Raw genomic sequence first — 21123 nt, forward strand, 5'->3', positions numbered from 1 at the left:
GTGGAAAAAACTTGTTTTCGTTGTATTTAATTATCAAACAGGAAATGAAAAGAAGCGTATGCAACATTAAACAGCTAAGACCCTAAGAAAGGCATTAATTATTTTATTATTAAAATTATTGAATTTGAATGCTTGAAGTTATTAGTTGTTGACTTTTCTGTAAGACCATATTTTTGGAAAAACTAATTATCCTATTTTGCCATATTTATCCCTTCCAAACATTTATTAAAAAAGTTTCACTTTTATTGCTTGACTTATGTCACATAAAGTACAAATATTATATTTATTGTTTCACTTCAGAAACCAATGAAAGAAATAAAGACTCAGTCATGAGTAACAAACAGATTGAAGTCGCCCTTCAGATAGTTTAGCTAGCGCCTATATACATGGATAAGAAATTAGACTACCCCATGCAGGAAAACAAGAAATATTGCTTAATGGAAAACTCAAGACATGTCTTTAAATAATTTATTTGCAGATTTTTGCAACATCTGTGAATTTTTCAGTGCGAAAAGGCATTATCATATTTGCCGAACAAGTTTCCGCATATTGATTTTACGGTTCGGTTAGGAAACACTTCGTTAGCAGCCAGACCCTCCTGTCACGTACGGCACAAACTCCTTTCTCGACGCAGCTCGCCCAGCGTACTGTCCGGTGGGAGGGCCACCTCCTTTGCATGTCACGCAACACCCCAGCACGAGTCGCATTCGACTTCGACCCCACCCTACACGGAAGAAAGTGACCCAGAGGACGCCCCCCCCCCCCCACTAGTTGGAAAGACAAAGCCGAGGAATTTCTCGCTCAAGCCCACATCCCGGTGGAAGGAGCTGCGAACCTGGCAAGCGATAGGTCAACCTGGAGACGCCTGGTCTCATCGTTCTCTACACCGAACCCTCAGCAGGAGCCTCAAGTCAAGTAAGTCAAAAGAAAAATCATAGGAAATCCTGGTTTTCAGGTATGGATGGACCTGGGATTGAGCCACCGGGCAAAAATGTCTTCATTTTGATGCCCTTAGTACTTAATGAATTTAATGATGGGAATCAGCATATCCAATTTTCTTTTGCATCATTATAGAACTTTTATTTCTTAGAGTTTAGGTTTATACTGACAAAGGTCATGCTTTTGTCATGATTCACGAACGGTTTGAAAAAAACTAAACCTTTTTTTTGTTTTTAGATCAGGTCTTAAAAACTCCAATCTGAGATTCTCAGATATTTTAAATTTGAGCGTTTAATATCCTTGAAGACTGCACCTCTTTTCTGGGTTGTCTCCTACTTGAAAAGTTACACGAAATTCCTTATACTAATAACTTTTTTAAGAGTAACTTTAAATTAATATGTTTTATATGACTGGAGCCAGCAGAAAAATTCATTTCATAGCTGATTTTGAACCCTTTTTTGGTGGAGGAGGGGGTCGTTTGAATCACATTTGACACAGGTTGCTCTTGACTTGCCATTCATTATCAATGAAGGGTTCGAAACGGCAAACGTACATTACGTAAAATTGTACATTTAAAAAACAAATCAAACTAAAACTACAAATATCGGTTAATCCAACAGATCAAATAATTACAAAGTCCATGGTGGTTCCTTTAGAACTGAATTTAAATAAAAATTTAAGACTCACCTTAAAAAAAAAAACCTCTTCATTTTGATCTCTGTGCAGGTGTTCGCAGTTTTGGTATGATCACAAGGTGTTCTAGTGATCGATGCTTTTCTAATACCTTATTCTTCAAATAAAAACTTTACTCACTCCTTATACCCCTTCTTTCGTTGCTCCAATTGATGTAGTCCCGATCCATGCCCCCTCACTTCGAAACCCATTTCACTATTCAGAATCTCATGTGCTTTGTATTTATTTTTTATGAGAGCCAATCTCCTCTCACTGAAGAAAAGAATTACAGACATTACAATTGATAACGGGCTCTAGTTGTAGGATTTTCAGGATTGGTTCAGCAGACAAATGAAGAGGTTATAGCTTTTCCGGGGGATCCTACCCTTGATAAACCAACAATGAAAGATGCAAGAGCCGAAATTATTTCGTTGAAACGAATCTCCCGCGCCAAATCTCATTTCTCCACATGTGATGGTTTTTCTTAACGGAGCCCCAATCCTTTCCACAAAAAGGTGGCCAATGTTGGGTTCAATTCATTCTAATCCTAACTATGCATAATATGTGTTTACGTTGGTTGAAAACGCCCATATCCCCTCCAGCTTCATAAATCATGAAGTTTGATGGATCAACTTGATCCTAAAAAGGTTTATAATGTTTAGTTACAGCAAGACAGTCAGGTTATTAAGCAGGAAATAATTCTAAATAAGAGGGAGGGGGATACTGCCACATTGGAAGAATACATAAACTATAGGCGAATTTTATTCAAAATGAATTTCAATTGTGGCTAAACAAGCATTTACCTCTCCTCTTCAGAAAGGAAAAATGGACCATAGGTGGAATATTTTAAAACCTCTGGAAAAATATGATACTTACCAGGCAGTATTCATAACTCCGGAGACATATTTTGAAAAATTTAATACTGAAACAATATGAATTGTCACATATTTAATAAAGATCTACAAATCAGTTGTTAAAAAAACCCTTCGTAACTCTTGAGATGATGAAAAGAACAGGATCAAACTTGAGGAATCCTTAAAATAGGCACATTCTTCATTTTTCTCTCGATCTCCATAAGCACCTGTAAATAAATCGCGAAATAAGATTAAAAAATAACAACGGCAAACATTATTAGTACTAAAGAGACCTGGATAAGCAGGTCAACGTACCACTCCAGCGTCAGACAGAAGAAATTATTTCAGTCGGAAACGACCCATGTCTTTGACACGCCGGCAACATAAGAATATTTCTGTTGAAATAACCTAGCTTATTTACGCAGCTCAAACGGAGCAACAGGGCAAGCTAATTCTATTCACAAAGTTAATTGATAAAGCTAGATATAATTAATTTCATTAAAAGACTGAAGGATAACAAAACACTGTATTTCGTGTTTTTTCTTGCGCAGCTTTTATGTTTTATAATCATACTGAGTGAAATCAAGACATAAACTTGACTGGTGTGAACAGTGACAAGCATACTTGTGTAAAACAGCGGGAGTGAATAGCCCTGAAAAATTAGCAACTTGTAGCCTAAGAAGGACATTTTTCCTCTCTTGACACCCTTTCCCCCAACCAGAATTTTTTTTTAATGTCAACTCCAATTAAAACACCGTAGCTAGGTGTTACGCAATATCCTAAACTTCTAGAAAGTAGAGACATTTTTTCGTTTCATTTAGTCTTGGCAACTTACGAACAAGCACTTATTTACGGTTGCACTTATTTTAAGCACTTATATGTGCTTATTTACGTTTAAACTAAATTTAGATCAATATATCTTTAAGATAATAAAAAAAGTTTCTTTACTGCAAGAGTCATTTGGAGTATTCACACATGAAATGGTATATTTATTTTCTCAATGAGAGCTGCTAATACCAAAATTTGCACAATGATTCGACATTCAGTCACGCAATTTTTTTCGTTACTGTTTAGTCAAACATTTCTCAGCCTTGCATTTTTTTTAAAACGACTTTTAGTTGAGAAATCACTAGTTAACAATCAAATCCAGCCTAGTCTAAGAGAAAAATTTAAATCTTTTATGAGAAATTCTTTCAAAAACTTTCATGTTTTGTAACAAAAAAAGCCAGGTGAAAACAAGAATTTAGTAAATTTCCAAAACAGAAGTTTTTGGATTTGATAGTTCGTATCTTTTTTACTTGAAATGACACCCTGCTAGCTTGTAGGTTTAATCACAAAAACGATACTAGCGAGTTATACTTGGTAATATTTAAGAGTTTTACGTATGTAAGAATACAGAATCTTAACGCAGTAAACTTATCTTAACGCATAAGGCAGTAAACGTATCTTGATGGTTCTAAGGCTTTTAACACTAGTCCTCCACCCCAATACTCTTATAAAACCCCATTTACAGTATTGTTCAAAGACCTTGCAGTCGACTTTTAAACCTGACTTGCGCAATCTGAATTTGATCCACTAACAATGTCTCATATTAATTGGAAAAAATGAGGAGTACTCGTCACTGGAGTCACTGCATCAACTATCTTGCTTGACTTTGGTATTTAAATTTTTAGCTGGTGAACTGCTATCTTCATTTTTGGCCTATCACTAATCAGCATAATCAATGCGTTTTATTTGAAATATCCGTAATAATAAGTAACATTAAATCTACTATGAATTTTGATTACTTTTCGGATTAAGACAAATTTGAAGGCAAAGATTCTGCTTACCTCGAAATCAGTACCATTGTTCCGAAGCTTGAAATTGGTATTATAGACACTTGCAGGAACACTAAAACAGATACAAAAACGAATACAATGAACACTTTTACATAGATGCAGAAATTAAGGCCCATTAACATTGAGATTTTACCAATACCGAGATTTAGCTAGCACCAATATCAGGAATCAGTTGAAATCAAACCCGTTCACATTACAGATTTAGCTAGCGTCCAGAACTGGATGAATTTTAACAGTGTTCCATGTCTTCTAGGCTTCAACGAAAATTCTGATTGGCCCAAACTTACGCCAGCGAAACCTCGGTATTAGTAAAATCTCATTGGGCACTGAGCATGGATTAGGGAAAAACTTTTTATACAATCCTGAAAAAGGCTTATGCCAGCTTTGCCTCTAACTCAGACTACATGTCTTAGCCTTTTCTCCAATTAGCCATGGCTTGATGGCAACTTGACTTGAATTCAAAATCAACGGACTCGGTCTCGACCTTCGGCCTCGACCTCATTAATTAAAGCTTAAACATTGATAATGATAGATTTTGAAAAATACGTTTTTTCTTCTCTTTTTTTTGGGGGGGGGGGCTGTTTTCATCGAAAATTCCTTTGTTTGTTATCTCATTAAAAAAATTGAAAAACTGACAAATTTACCCTATATTTGGAAAAAGAGCTTTTTGCCCCCCCTCCCCCTAGATTTTGAACAGAACTTTTCCCCCCCTCACTTATATTTTGAAAAACACCCCCCCCCCCTAAATAAAAAGAAGAAAATATTTTGAATTGACGCCATTGTTTTAAATATAATTTTCTTTCGGGTTTTAATTTGTTTATAAGAAGCCGTGTTACGATAAATAATAATAACATACAATTAAAATAGAAATTACATTAAATAAAAGACCAAAAAATCTTGCATAGCCACTATTATGTTACTGTATGCTTTTTTTAGCGCATTCTCGTAACCTGTTTTGTGGTGTTTAAAAAAAACAACAGTTTCTTATACACATAAAAGAGCGTAATTATTCAGAATTTTGCTAGACTTATTTTTCGCAGAATTATCCAGGGATAAGAGCAAAGAAACATGAAACTGAACAGTCAAACTTGGAAACTTTAAGCAGTTCCTGTCCAGAGCTACAAGTGCTTGCAACAAAGATAGCATAGCATTAACCAGTAGAATTAAAATGAGAAGTAAAAAATACTACTTTAGGATTAGAGCCACAATCAATATTATGGTAGTTGAGAGTAAAGTAAAAAATAAAAATAAATAACATATACAGCTATAAGTTTCCCGAGGAAATACCAGCTCAATTCATTCCACCCCCAAACACTGTTGTGAGTTCCAGACTTTATGTAATAGCCAAGGACCTTAGAATATCTTAAAGCCCAAATAAGCTATTTTAAGGTATCTCCGCCGGACTTTCCGTTGACAGCAGAATACACTCTGTAGAAGTAGAACTTAAAGGGGGGAGAACAATAGAATACCCAATATAGACAACGGAGAATATGCTTGAAACTTTGGAAAACATTCTGCCCTCAGGGAATCTAAATCATCTCGGATTTTTCAGCTCACGTTTGCCTACAGTTGGATTCTAGTAACATAAGTTCTTTGGTAATAACCAAACAGCTTTCCATAATATTTGCTTTAGGTCCAACATAAAACTTTTACAGCTTATTGTGAAGTTACGTCAGTTGTATTATTATACGTTTGTTCATAGCTTTCATGAATTTTACGCATGAAACTTAATGATGAGCTGCCCTTGCCTAGTCTTTGCCAACGAAATGATTCGATTCTCAGTACGTATATCACAGAAGAGCGGGGCTTTGGTCGCTTGGATATGTACCCAAGATGGACTAAACCAGTGTCTCTAGCTGTTATACTTATTTGTAATTATATAGCCTGGAAACCTATTAGTGCATTAAGAGCAAGCCGAGGAAAAATTTTGAGCCCCCCCGCCCCCCCGTAATACAAATCTAAAACAACAAAAACAAAAAATGCCCGGCAAATGACATTAAATTTTTCCGTTCATCATTATCAAGAAGACTTGGACGTTGTAACCTTGAAATTACCTCGCAGTCTTCAGGACACTAAAGGTCACTAACCACTAACGACTTCTTGGCTTAAGTATTGATATAGCTTAATTGTGCAAAAAGGGACTTGAGATTGATTTAGGGACTTTTAGGGACCTTAGCTAGATTTAGAGACTTTTACGAATTTTAGATTAAACCTCTCTAAATCCATTATTCTGCCAATTTGTTTTCTTAAATGGACGCCCTATTTCCTTAATCCTGCTCCTTCTGAAATTTCCACATTCTCCTTTAAATCGCTCGGCGCTACAATTTCATCCAATTTCAAGCAGGATAAAATATTGTCCATAAAGCTAATGCATATATTTCTCTTCTTAAACTTCCAAAAAAATTGGCACCCCTCCTCCTCATTCTTTAAGGGCTCATACTTCCTTTCTCCCCCCACCCCTATCTCAAATATGCTTGCCCAATTTAGCACCCTAGCATCTCCATGGAAGTAAGATAAAATTGAATTTGTACGAAAAAGAGCCCTGTGTATCGTTTGCAAAGAAGATAAGGTCATATACTCACTCGTTCTAAAAAAAAAGCTAGGTTAGAAATACTTGAGTTCAGAAGAGGTATGTTTTGCCTCCGTTTCTTTAAGAATGCAATGACAAACCCTCTCACAAAGCCAGATATTGAAAAATCTTTCTCATCTTCTTTGCAAAGAAAATAAGCTAAACATCCCGCGAGTTGCCTTTTTTTTACAATTTGGCACTGGTGCTGCCAGTGTTTTGTATTTGACTGCTTGTTTTGTCTCCCCCTCTCTCTTTTGATATATATATTTTTTTTAGTCTTACCGGTTTTTATCTTTTTAGCTTGTTATGACAATTCCCAGTTAAAGGTTCATTTTTGATCAACGAGTAATTTTTCATTCTGAAATTTTAAATTTGAGCATGCTTTGCCAGCTTTTTTTTTTAATACCGTTTTTTTATGATTTTTTTTTTTGTCATTTTTTAAGACTCATTTTATTGAGTCTGAAATTCGAGTTCATTCGTAGCCTTTTCTTATGGTACTTTTTTGCCCTTTTTTGACATGTCTCTGGCATTCATTGGTTCTCAGACCCTACAGAATAAAATATTTACAAGATTCCAGTTCAAAAGGAGTCTTTTGTTTACCGTACTGCTAGAAACTTGCAAAGAATGCGGTGTTGGAGGAGCCACCTCCATATTATGCAATTATATCATACGTGGAGTTCCGGAGGTAGATTCAGACTAGAGACTTGTAGTCCCAATTCCAATTCCTCACAAGATTCCATTTTTAGCCAGTTTTGAAGCGTCCACATTTTCTCATGAAATGTGTCTTTGAAGAACTGGACAATTGCACAACGTGGGGCCCTAGCTCTTGAGGTTGCGTCGATTATGTCCCTACTGGAGCCATACTTTTTGGACCTTTGATCCGTGACGCTTGATCCAATGTCATGGCGAGTTACGGGGTAACCTAGGGTATATGTGGTTGCGCAAGGAGGATCAGTCCCCTCCAATCATTCTCAGCTCTTGTAAAGGTAACAGTAATTTTCAATTTTCAATTATCATCAATTATCAATTTTCAATAAAAGTACAGTAACTTTCAATTTTCTATCAAATGAACCCTCTTTCCTAGTTTCTATGGTCATTCCTTTTATATTAAGTAACCGAAATTCACGGGAGACGTATCTATCTTTATTCATTCATTATGGCATTAAATAAATTTTACCCTGTGTCATCATACATGTCCCGATCACACATAGCTGCTTATATAGCAGCATATATCTTTGATTACAGTGTGAACGTTACGGAGAGAACATTTTTGGCGTTAAATGAGTCAAAACTGAAGGAAAATTATAATGTTCGACGTAGCTTATTATTCATAGAAGAAAATATTATTTACCGTATATTCAACGAATTATTCGCTTTATTCAATTTCTAGGTACAAATCCCAGTAATTGAATCAATTATTCCAAAAGAAGTCGACAATTATAGGGTATGGTGCACAGGTGTATGATATCAACTGATAGAAGAAGAGGTAAATTTCCTCCTTCCCGTCATCAATGTTAATCAATGGCTCAAAGAAACAACTGATCTAAAATCTTGAATTAAAAATACGTTCAAGTCCAATATTGAGAACATTTTTCAAAAAACTGTGGCTGAGCGAAATGCAATAAGTATACAGTCGTTCAACTAAATGCCTCCACCCTTAAAGCCATGTATACTAAAGACAAACTTACATCTTTCGCAACTGAAAACTGTTTCCCGTATTCAGCTCCTGGTCAAGTCGTTCCATTTCTTTTCTAAGTTTAGCTACTTCATCGTCCAGTTTCTGTCTCTGATTTTTCAGTTCACTCAATCGACCTAAAGTAAAAAAATCCAAATCATCAGTCTACTATAAGTCTAGTCAACAGCTTTATCTCTAAAGAAACAACTGAATATCAAATACGGTACCCTTCTGCAGTAGCACAACCTGGTCTGTACTTCAAAGATGATCCTTTAGGAAGGCCCATCTAAAACTGGGTCTAAAACCTAGGGAAAAGCGCATAAACTCCAGAAGTGGGCCATGGGGATGAATGACCACCCTGGGAAAACGAATAATTATAAAAAAATTGCTTTAAGACTTGGGCCGGTGTTTATTAGCCCTGCTTTATTCTAAAAAATATATATAACCAAGTCATTTACATTTTAATAAAGATAATATAACCTATTAGCAAATTTAATGTACTTTAAGTTATTACCATCACAACTATTCACTGCAGAACGAATCACATTGACAGCCGCCATATTTTGTCATTTCCCCAAAACACTCATAGATTTCTATTGACTTTTAATCGTCTATAAAGGAAACTTGCATTTTAAGATTTCAAAAAAAAAACGTTCTTTTAACTGTACTTATAAATCTTCTCTAGACGAGAAAGAAACGAATATTTTGGTCGGAACAAAAACTAAAGCCAACACATAAATTCTCTGAAATTGGCGATAAACTCCAAAACTAATTTCATGTTGGGTTTCTAAAAAGTTTTGACTTCCAATTATTACAATGTGCCTCGTGACTATGTCTATGCTTTATGTTTTTGTATTATGTTGTATTTTGTTTATGTTTTTGTATTATGTTTTGTATTATGCTTTATGTTGTGTGTTTTTCTTTTTTTGTATTTAACAAATATAAATGTTTCCGTGTATATATCAAACTTACATTTTAAGATTTTAATACGCTTTAATGAACGCTTGAAAAAAAGTTATTTAAACTATACTTATAAATCTTCTCTAGACGAGAATGTTTCTTCGATGCTCAAGAAAAAATCAAGTTTAAAACAAATAAAACAATTACTTTCAATGTATAATTGATTTTTAGCAAAGTTAAGCAATTTACAAAATAAGGATCCTAGTCCGTTCCCCCCACTAAAACTAGTTGAAAAAAAAAACCTCCAAAATAGAACACCATTAACTCTCCTGCTAGAATACTATCAACTCCTCGCTTACTCTTTCGCTAAATCTCTCTTTTTATTATTCATTGCAAAACCCATTATAAAGTATATACTTTATACAAGAAAAAAAAAGAAGAAAATAGAAAACAAAACCCTCTGACTTTCACAAAAAACAAACAGATACATTTAAGTAAACAAAAAGTAATAGCGATTTATTTTTACATTATATGCAAAGTCTCAACTATACATGAAACAATAGCAGAGAGTACCCAGGAATGTTTTCTATCATTCTATAATTTTTTGCAGCTTCCTCATCTCTCCCTCTCTTTTTCGCTCCAAAAATGTAGCGCTTTCCTCCATCTTATGCCGAAAAACATCAATTTTGCCCAAAGAGGGTTAAAGTGCTGGGAATTAGAATTCTAAGATTGCCATTCAATTTGCCATTGTCTAAAACCCTCAACTGGAGGTTTGGAGGCCCCTTCCTCTTGATATACGAGGTTATTTTTGTTTACTCTCGCCTGTTACCATCAATTGAGATTACAGATCACTAAAGAGCGAAAGCTTTGAGCTTGATTTAGATAAGTATGAAACAGCTTGTGGCAATGAACTGTAAGTAAAGAACAGCATGTATCCATAGTTAGAAGTATAGACAGGTTAGCATACATCTTCTTATTTATTTCTAACTTTTTCAGCTAGGGCAAGCAGGCTACTGCAAGATCGCACAAAGATATTTAAAGGCTCTATTGAAAGATGCTGCATCTTATAAATTCGTCCTAATAATTCTATTAATTGCCACTCGACCCCAAAAATGCCACTTTTGTGGAAAGACTGAGGGGGTATAAAGAGGGTATCATTGTAAACTTAACGGTCGAAAACACTTGACTGGAGGTTCAAAACTCCTCAATTGTATATTTCCTCTCCCATCACCTCTTAGAAAGCGGTAAGTTAAAACACTCTTGGGGCAAAAAATGAAAAAAACTTGAAAAACTAATGAAAAAAGCTTTTAATTTGTTTTCATTTTCGAGAAAATAATTGATATTTCTATGTTAAAACTCTAAAGAATGCCAATGACAACATACCCCTCGGAGTTTTTATTTACCTGACAAAGTTACAAACTCTTGTGGGAAAGTTTAAGGGATGTGAGAAACAAAACCTATATTTAATGCCCTATTTTAACAAAAATTATTGTTGAATTCTTTATCTTCTTCATTTAAGTTAAACAAAGATCTTTTTGTAAGGTTTATTGTGAATATTCAAAAAACAAAATTAAAAACGAGCAAACATTAGTTAATTTTTTTTCAGAAGTAAAGAGCGAAGTTGAAACTTAAAATGAACAGAAATTGTTCCTTTGCAGATCATGCAAGATATATCTACAAAACTAGCACAAAAAAACTGACAATGATATTTTCCAATATTAGTTAGCTTCTAAAAACTAGCGTTTTACAGAAAACTGAGCTTGGATGAGTCTTATTTTTAGAGGATTGTAATTGAGCTGCAAAAAGTTATGGATATCACAGCCGGTAAAAGACCACTAAGAGCTTCATAAACTAGTCTTCTATTGTCTGAAGAATATTAGTTGAATATAGAATTATTCTGTTGAGAGAATCTTGTCTTTTAGGGGCAGGTTTGATGTTTTCAGTAAAGCACTAGTTTTTAGAGTTCAACATATATTGGAAAATACCAGGAATCAGTTTATTTGAGCTACTTTTGTAGATATATCTTGCGTGATCTGTGACTCAGTTCCGTTCGTTTTGGGTTTCAACTTCGCTCTTTAGCTCCACAAGAAAAACTTAATTTCTCTGAAATATTGTGATGCAGCAGCAAAACTTTTTGTTGTTTTGTTTAGGAGAGGGATAAGGATATAACCTCTGCAGTTTAAAGGGAAGTGTGGACCTCTAGCCAGATCAATGATAATGGTATTACATTTTTGAAACCTATGTTTAATTTTTATCTGGGGCCAAAAAAGGATGGTTTTCACTATCTGAACCTAGTTCCCATAACTTTCAATTTTCAAACCATGTTACTGGTTTCGAGTGGGAAACTCTGTCTAAGGACACAAGCAGGAAGCAGGATTTTAAAATTAAAGTTAGGCTAAAATCTAAAAGTGCTTAAGATGTGCAAAGATTTCCCGGCATCATTGCCAAAATATCTTCTAAAAATAAGAAACAAAAGATTTTACAGATACAAAAAAATATCATTTTCTTACGGGTCCGAAAGCTACTTTAACTAGGCATTTCTGTTGAAGGTTTCAGTTAGGTTTTGTGAGATCATTTTCTCTGGTTGAGACTGAGGTAGAGAAATGGTACCATATGTGCATTCTAAGCTTTAATGTAGTTCTCTCATTGCTAAAGAAATTGGAGGTTCCCTTTGCTACTCTCTTACCGGTATTAGAAAGTTGTCCCATGACAAGAAAATCTACTTTTGAATTAAGATGGATAAAATGTTCTCTTTAACGCTGATGCTGAAATGCTCCTTGAATAGTTGATATCTAGTCTAAGGATTAACGACGCTGAAATGCTCCTTGAACAGCAGATATTTAGTCTATGGATTAACGACGCTGAAATGCTCCTTGAACTGCTGGTTTCTTGTCTATGGATTTACGACTCTTCCTTACTACGAAAATCCTTGTGTCGGTTCTACGGCAGCAGAGACCGAACCTTGGGCACTGCATTGTCAAGCAGAGATCAATCCACTGTGCTACCTCGGAAAAAACAGCTCGGTTCGTTCACGAGATACAGCAGTTCGAAAATTTCAAGGGGCTGACAACTGCTTTATTGTGGTACACACTAAGGAAAATAAAAAATGGAGAAAGACTAAATTAAAAAAAAACTGATTCGCTAAAAGCACAAACTGGAAGAACAATTTGTTCCCCCCTGCAAATTGTCTGGCAGAAGAATAGACATGTTGTAGCTTGTTTGAACCAACATCACACAAGGATTTTCAAGTTATATGATTAGGGACCTAAAGTAGGCCATAAACCCCACAAATATCCACCACCAGCCTTTCAACTCAAATTTAAGCAGTCTTTTTCAAGTTTGTTTATCCCCCCCCCTGGAACTTTGTGTAAGCTGTGATGTGTTTTTATGAATGCTGTTGGCTACACATCACGGACAAACACGTCAAAATCTGGAGATCTCTCTCTAGAGTTACTAGACACGCGCAGGGCAAGACTATGGAATACACAACCAAAATCAACAATGTGTGGATTGTTGACTTTCACCAGAGCCTTCAACCCCGTATTTCTCTCCCATATTCACAGATGAATTATCCTATCCAAACCCTATGCAAGTCTCTTTTGAAAACTTCTAACACGAAACAACTTCTTCCTATTTTAATAACCCTGGCAATGACTAATATTTACTTTATAAATTTTTTATTCTGCATTGCCAGAATTGTTGAAGAGCGCAAAAGAGGTATCTCTGTCAATCTTTTAAGCGTTTTTCTATCTTTCTGCATTTTATAAGCAATGTATTTGCAAGTATTATATGTATATTTTTCAATAGTGATACAAATAATTGAATAAATTGTTTCTGTAAATTGAGTAAGTGCCCTGGAACAACAGATTGGTAGGTTTCAGAGACATAGTCTCTTTCTTTAACCTCCAAAGGGAAGTAATATTGGGCCAAGGGGACAGAGAAGATAGATTTTCACCATCTACCCTTTCTGGGCCCAGCCAACCTTCTACACAAAAGTGACAACATTCAGTAGTAATTTGGTAGGAGGTTGACTACAGGCAAGAGAAAGTTAATCTAACCTGCTGACTTTTACAGCCCAGGTTTTATGACGGTTCCATCATTGCTTGGGAATTTCTCCTCTATCACAAAGAGAGACTTGTAAACCAGAATTGTAAAGCTTGGTCATCCCCAGGGATGAGCTTCATTAGATATGTAACGGTTATGAATAATAGTGCAATGCAATGACGTAGTTTAGAAATATTATTATTGTTTATGTGATAATCGTTTAGTAACAGACATAGAATCAAATAGGTTGTACCATCAAACATTTAGGAATAGGAAACAAAATAGGTGTCATATTTTGAGGAAAAATAATATATTTTTAGCTATATGCTGCAGTTTCAGAAAAAAATAACATAGATTATGTCAAGTTTTGTTTTGAGGCAAATTAATACAGCATTAGCTTCCTGTTTCTCTTGGTTTAAAGTTTAAGTTGATTATCATTTTGATTTCTGGTCCTTTTAGGTTTTATTTACTCGGTAACAGGAATTTCCGAACATTTTAACTTATTATACAACTAGATTTCTGCCTATTTTAGGTTTTAACATCACTCTTTACCTTTCTTTAAAAACTTTTGTCAAAGACGTTTTTTTTCAATTTGATTACTTTAAAAAAAATTTAATATATAAAATCACATATTCTTCAACTTGATACTCAAACAGATTTTCATCTAAAATTTAAACCAGAAAACGTATCTTTTGTATGTATAGTGGAAAGGGAGTATGGCCTTTGCAGGTAGGGGAGACCGGCCCACGATCGGCACGGCCCACGTTCGGCCAAAGCAAATAATCTCAATTTAAAAACAGATGAAGACTTCTGGTAGAATGCAAAAGCTCCGCTAGATGAGAATGGATGTTTTTAAATGGCTGCCCTTGATTAACAATTTTACCAAAAATATCAGATTGGGTCGTGTTTTACGGTAAGTAAATCCTGAATTCTGTTCAATTTTTGTCTGAAGCTCTACGCCTAACTACAAATACTTGATAGGACATAAACTCACGCTGTATTCTCTGAACTCCCTGTCTTTTGGCATCTTCGTACGCACGCCATCTTCACTGGTCTGCTGCTAACATTTTTTCATCTCGCAAAATGGCGAATTCCCACGTTCGGCCACAATGTCTGAGGCAGGCTCGGCATGCCGAACCAAGGCGTCCGAATGTGGGCCATGCTTATAAAAGCTGAGTAAACAGTATATTTTGAGAATATCATATCAGTTTTTTCTGTCTTAGTCGACAAGAAGTCAGTCAGATCCTCTGCAAGTGCTATGGGTGTCCCTAGAGAAACAATGCAAGACTACTTGAATAAAGTTAAGCAGCTGAATACTCATCCGAAAAGATTGGACATAGGTTTCTTTACACCCGGTTATAACACAAAACAAATATTTACTGAGGAGTAAGAAGAAGCACTAGAAACTTACCTGAAAACGATAGCTGATACGCGTTTTGGCTCTACTCTGCTGGAAGCGCGTGAACTTGCACAAAACTAAGCCATTACTAAGGGTATAAAACTTCCAAACAACTGGAAATGCGAAGCTAGCGGAGGTGGAGGAATTGCAGGCGAGGATTGTGTGATGTGGTTTTATGGCTCGCCATAAGACTATAAGTAAAAACGCCAGAAGGTACAAGCCTAGGACGGGCGACTGCTTTCAACCGTCACACTGGGGGACAACCTGGAGCGGGTCCTAGACAAACACAAGTTCAGACCACAAGACATCTGGAATGTAGATGAGTCGGGTTTGACAACCGGCCACAAGCCTGGTAAAATCATTGCACGGCGAGGGCAGAAGCAAGTAGGGAATGTCACGTCAGCGGAAAGAGGCAAGTTGACCACGGTCTGTGCTGGTGTTAATGCCATTGGGAACAGAATCCCTCCTCTGCTTATTTTCCCAAGGAAACAGTGTCTGGAAATTTTACTCAAGGGGGCTCCAAAGGGTACCATCATGACCGACAAAAAAATGCTTCTGGCTGGGTGACTGCCTCCCTTTTTCTGCATTACTTGCAGCATTTTATCAATCATGTCAAATCCTCCAAACAGTCCCCCGTACTTCTGGTGCTAGATAACCACATCAGCCGATACACCCCAGAATCGCTTGATCTGGCTAAAAATAATGGCGTTGTACTTTTAACTGTCCCTTCCCATGCTACTCACAAACTACAGCCTCTAAACAGGACAGTTATGGGGCCACTCAAGACCTACTACAACCGGGAAGCTGCAAGTTTAATGACTCCCCATAAATGTAAAACTATATCAATGTATAACATTGCTGAACTGCTAGGGAAAGCATATTCGAAGGTTTTAATTCTTGATAAAATCCTCAGTGGATTCAGAGCAAGTGGGATATACCCAATAATCAGATGTTTCTTCAAGAATTTAGGGTTCCTTTCTTCCTATGCCTCAGATAAACCACCAACATTATCTAGTGAAGCACCCATCAATAAAGTGGCTATGCCCATCGCAAGTTCTGTGGGACATTTAGACTTTTTTTTTATCATAAATACCGATTCTGAAGCAGCACAGGCGCGTGCTCCGAATGAGGATCAAATGTCAGCAGATGGTTCGTTTAAAGAGATTGGAGATACAAACCCCTTCCCTAAAGACTCATCGCAAAATTATAACAGGAAAAAAATATGAAAAATAAGTCAAGAGTAATCACCAAAATCCCTGTGAAAGAACGTACTACTGCCGGAATGAACGGTGCAACTGCAAAGAAAGCCTTAGTACTGAAAAGGGAAAAAGTCAGAAAAGCCAAAAGTTTAAAGACCGAAAACTTGTTTCTCTCAAAATTAATCGCAATGAGAGTGACGATTCTGAAGTAGGTGAACCTGTATACAACGACTCTTCAGACTCCAATATGAACATTGAAGACGAGCCCCCTGCCAGCAGCTTCCAATTTGACACTGAGAACGTCAAGGTTGACGATTACATTCTGGTTGGGCTGAAAAGCAAGAAAGGGAATCCATTCACTATATTGCCATTATCAAAGACATAGCAACTGAAGAACTTGAGGTCCAGTTTCTAAAGAAGACAGGAGTAAGTGACTTTCTGCTAACTGACGAGACAGCTAGTGTCTTAAAGACGGAAGTTGAAATGAAACTGGCACCGCCGACAATAGCAGGTGGAACGTCAAGATTAGTGGAGTGGCTCACTTTTGATGTTGATCTATCAATTTACAATTTGAAACGAATATTATGTCAGTTTTTTTTAAACTTACTCAAGCTCATTCTCTAGATTTTTATACTGATCATACCCTCTTATACTTTTGTAGCCGTAAAACAAGTTTTAGCGTTTTCCTGGACAATTTTCTGTTTGTCTTGTCAGGTGGCCAAACGGAGCCCTAAGACGGCCGAACCGGTACCGGGATGGCCTAGGTTCGGCACTTTTGACCACTAGAAAAGAGTAGCTTCTAGCTAAAAAAGTGGGGGAGTGTTCCTAATTGTTTTTTTCTGGGATGATACCCACTGAGTTACCTTTGCTTTGGCATACTCAGCAACTTCATATCGGTTAACATAATGCCTGGAGAATTGAAAAAGTCAAAACCTGCCGATCGTGGGCCGGTCTCCCCTATTCAAGTTAACTGCAATTGTTTTGGTTTTGGAAGCTCCTCTTAGACGAAAAAAAAATGTTATTCGAGTTCCAAAAGATTTATTAATGGGACCTTGAAAAAAAACTGCTCTTACATTTGCCAAAATAAAAGAAGGGTAATAATGAAAGAACTTTGGTTTTCATTTGATCTACTCAGGTTAGTCTTGAAAGAATTTGGCTAAGACAAATCATGCACTTGAGCATATCTAGGTAGATTTAAATTCTCCTTACAGGTAATGCATATAAGTAATCGCCCACATGTTTTAGTTCGCTTAAGGATGTGATAAAAAAAAATTTCGTCTGACTCTTATAATGTCTATTCTTTGTATTGAGTTAAATAAAAAAATAAAAAAGAATGAAGGTGTTTGAATATCTCTATTGATAAATAAGATAAATTTTAAATTAAAAACTATTACTGAAATGAGTCTTTGTATATTACATATCTGAGCTGCATCAATAAATGAGGGGACGGTATCAGCTCATTTATTATTGATGCAGCTCATTTATTGATGATTTCAGTTGAAAAAAAAAAATTCATTCTAACTGAAGCTTTCATTACCTTTATTCTCATGCAAGTTTCTCTTCAGGTCATCAAGTTGAGCTTCCTTTTTTCGAGAAAGATCTTCAAGATTTTCGTTAGTATCCCAGATATCAATCACATCCTAAAATATAAAACAAATAAACCTAAAGACCTACAAAAATTATTCCAAAAATTGGTATCTATTTTTTAAAATGTGTTTATAAAAACCTGGATTCACATTCTTTACAGAACAAAATTGACAATTGTTTGTTATAATTACAAGGTACCAACATAGGCAGGCTTTAGAACCTACCACCATCCCCTAGATTTCAATAATGTAATAACTTATCCTACATTTTCCAAGCTTTCTATATAATTAGCTGATTTTTGATGAATTTATATCAAACTTGCACTCCACCATTGAATTTATATCAAACTTCATCAAACAATTATTGAAAAACAATCCACATCTTGTGCACCAGGGATTTTTTTCAAACAAGACCTTACATTTTGTTTCTAAATTTCAATACGCATTCTGTACATTAAAGATTGGGTCATTAGCCAATAGCCTTTCTTCAGCCTGAATTTTCCCAATGGAAACCCCTCCCAAAGAAATTTTGACCTGAAAATATAGGCTACTTGATGAAATCAGAAAAGCATATCTTCTGAGCGCACCTTTTACAGTCTTGTTGCATAGACCCATGCTCAACAGAAAAAGTTCCAGATTATAGGAATATCTAACATACTGACGCTTTTGCAGGGTGTTCGGGACTAGGGTCTGGCTTCCTTCAACACGTCATGATTTTTCATTTAGGATTATTATCACCTGTATTTTGTTTTTTTACTGAACTTGAGGTTCAGCAACTTCAGGAACCTCTTTACATAAATGCCGATGTATGCGTCTGCCTAAGAACATACACTGTTTTCGGTGTAAAATCACCGAAACAGCCACCAATGAGTGGGTTGATCATATTTTTTCTTCTTAATTTGTAGAACTCATCATCCCATGGTTGAATTTCATCTTATCACCAAAAGCTGAAATAAACCCACTGCATTGAACCCAAAAATGAAGTCTTTGTTTCTTTTTTATGTCTAGTTAGGGTGCACTTCAGTTTCAAGTACCTAACCTTTTCCAGCTGCCTAATACAAATGCCATCAAGTGATGGCATTTCTTTTAACATGTCTTGTTATGGTGCTATTCTGACTTCAGCACATTTTTATAGCTGATTCATAGCATCAATTTTCATTCAAATAACAACAGCTATATTATGAACATAAAATTTGTAAGATAACAAACCACTGAAATGAAAAAAAGTGTTTAAGTAGCCTAGCGTTTGCAATAACTACATGTGTAATTATTATCAAGTTCAGGGCATTGATATTCTTCATCATACCATACTTCCAACCTTACCCCAAAACCTCCAACCCAAAAAATGCAAAATAGAAATGCTTAATCTAATTTCATACAAAAATAATTGTGACCAACATTGAAATAAGGTTGTATAGCAATGATTCATTGTTGATTTAACTGGACCAGCCACCACGCTTGACTAGATTTTGATGCAAAGTGCGAGGTCAAATGCTGGAAACAATCTGATAGCAGAAACCTATTCCTGTTGCTCTTGCATCAAAGTCAAGCATTCGGTTAGTTCAGACAACCCATTTCTGAATCATTGCTATCAGTATCAAATAACGGACTAAAACTGCATTTACTTGAGTCCAGGCTCAAAGTTTAAATTCCATATGCATATTTCTGTAACTTGAAGTACATATATTCTGTTCAAAACTGAACCTTAACAAATGGTGAACCTGTATTTATTTAAGACTAAATTGAATATATTTAACAAACCGTTTTGACAGATATAATCCTCAGATGGCTGCCTTGGCAACAAAATGAACTTGAAAAATCTAAAATTTCCTTTCCTTGTTTACCTTAGTCTCGCATTGGTTTAGCATATTTTTTTTAACCCTTTAAGTCTCCACACATCAAACAAGTAGGTCTTTGAGTTTTCAATATGCGACTAACTCTATTACAAAGGGTTAATATTCTGTTATTCATTCAGTACAAAAATTCTTTCTGTTTATAATTAAACGGCAAATAACTTATATTTTAAAAAGATAACTGATAATCAATGAATAACTCCTTTTCCCTAGCTCTACAATTTAATTTTTTCTCAATTCCAAGAACATCCCGCGATATCTTCTTTAGTTCCTCCTTTCCGAAGTCGCATCTCAGTGCTCCCAATTCCTTTGCTTTCTTCAGTGGGCTGACAATCCATCACAGATGGGTTGGAATTTTTTTGCTCAATTTTTTCACCTTTTCCTCTGCATCCTCATTCACTATAGGGAGAAACCACTGCCTCAAAATTGCAGTTGATGGCTCCTCTTTAACCACAAGTTCACAAATATTTCTGGAGAAGAGCGTCTTACATATAACCCTGAAATCTGCTACCCCAGTTCCACCCGATTCCACAGGAAAGTATAGCATTTTTATTTGTAGCTTTTCAAGTTTCCCCGTCCAAACAAATCTCCAGATGGCTCTTTCAATTTGTTTGGCAAGGTTTTCAGGTAATGCCAAAACAGGAGCAGTGTAAAATAATAGCACGAGGCAATATGTATTGACATACAGATCTCTTTCGAACATCGTTTTGAAAAGGCTTTTTCTCCGTTGACTCAATATCCCGACTATTTTATTTACTGTTTCCTCCCAAATTTTTTGTGTTCAGCACATTCTCAAAAGTCAGGCCCAATACTCGCGCTTTTTCCGCAAACGGGAGCCAACAGTTTCTTTCTATGTCGTCGTAATTTGCCGATTTGTCCAAGGGTAGAACACTGCTCTTTTGTCTGTGTATTTTCACGTGAAATCTTGGCTCGTACCAATGCAAACCCTTACACACAGTTTTCACATCATTTTCACTTCCAGTGATAAAATTTCCGTCATCTAAGAAAGCTGCACTTTTCAGAAAAACTTTTCAGAAACTTGAACACCGCACATTCTTTCTTCTACATACCGAAAGAGTGGGTCGAGATATATTTCAAATAGCGTTCCAGAACAAGGGTCCCCTTGCAGCAGACCTCTTTCTAGGCTCATTATTGTCGTCAGTCTTCCATTCCCTTTTATAACCACTTTCGGTGCAGAATATGTTCTTTCCAATTTATCTATGACTTCCTTTCTGAAATTCATCTTTAGTCACATTAATAACCACAAAATCTCTCGTATTACGGAATCATACGTCTTCACTATGTCAGCGCCAACTAGGGCTAATAGGTTCCAACCTAACACTTTTTCCATCATTTTTCTTTGTCTTACCAAAGGCAAAAGCCTCTTATAACTGTCAGAATATTTTGGACCTTCTTACTTTTTGTTGCACCGCTTTGGTAATCTGCCACTTTTTTCGCTGCGCTTTTCTTCATTCTTTTAGCCCCTACTTTAGTACATATTCAATAGTGGCAATTTGTTTAGGAAATTCGTCACCAGTTTGGCAGGTCTTTTCAGGGTCAACCCTTGTGCAACAGTAACATAAATAGTACTTCGT

At 36.0% G+C, this 21123-nt stretch overlaps 1 protein-coding gene across 1 annotated transcript in view; it reads right to left on the reverse strand.

Moving 5' to 3' along the window:
• Positions 1-2512: 2512 nt before the first annotated feature.
• The window catches only part of LOC148951196 (uncharacterized), a 34194-nt gene continuing 15583 nt past the window's right edge, over positions 2513-21123 (reverse strand). Inside the window, exons 2-5 of the mRNA XM_089090178.1 lie at positions 17627-17729; positions 8561-8684; positions 4295-4355; positions 2513-2692 (exon numbers count right to left, since the gene is read on the reverse strand). Of these exons, the coding sequence (XP_088946304.1) occupies positions 2630-2692; positions 4295-4355; positions 8561-8684; positions 17627-17729 (351 nt within the window). The 3' untranslated portion in view covers positions 2513-2629. The remainder of the gene's footprint in view (positions 2693-4294; positions 4356-8560; positions 8685-17626; positions 17730-21123) is intronic.

This window comes from Artemia sp. Qi Xiang Cuo, chromosome 6 (assembly GCF_049724085.1).
Source record: "Artemia sp. Qi Xiang Cuo chromosome 6, ASM4972408v1, whole genome shotgun sequence".
Classification (NCBI taxonomy): domain Eukaryota; kingdom Metazoa; phylum Arthropoda; class Branchiopoda; order Anostraca; family Artemiidae; genus Artemia; species Artemia sp. Qi Xiang Cuo.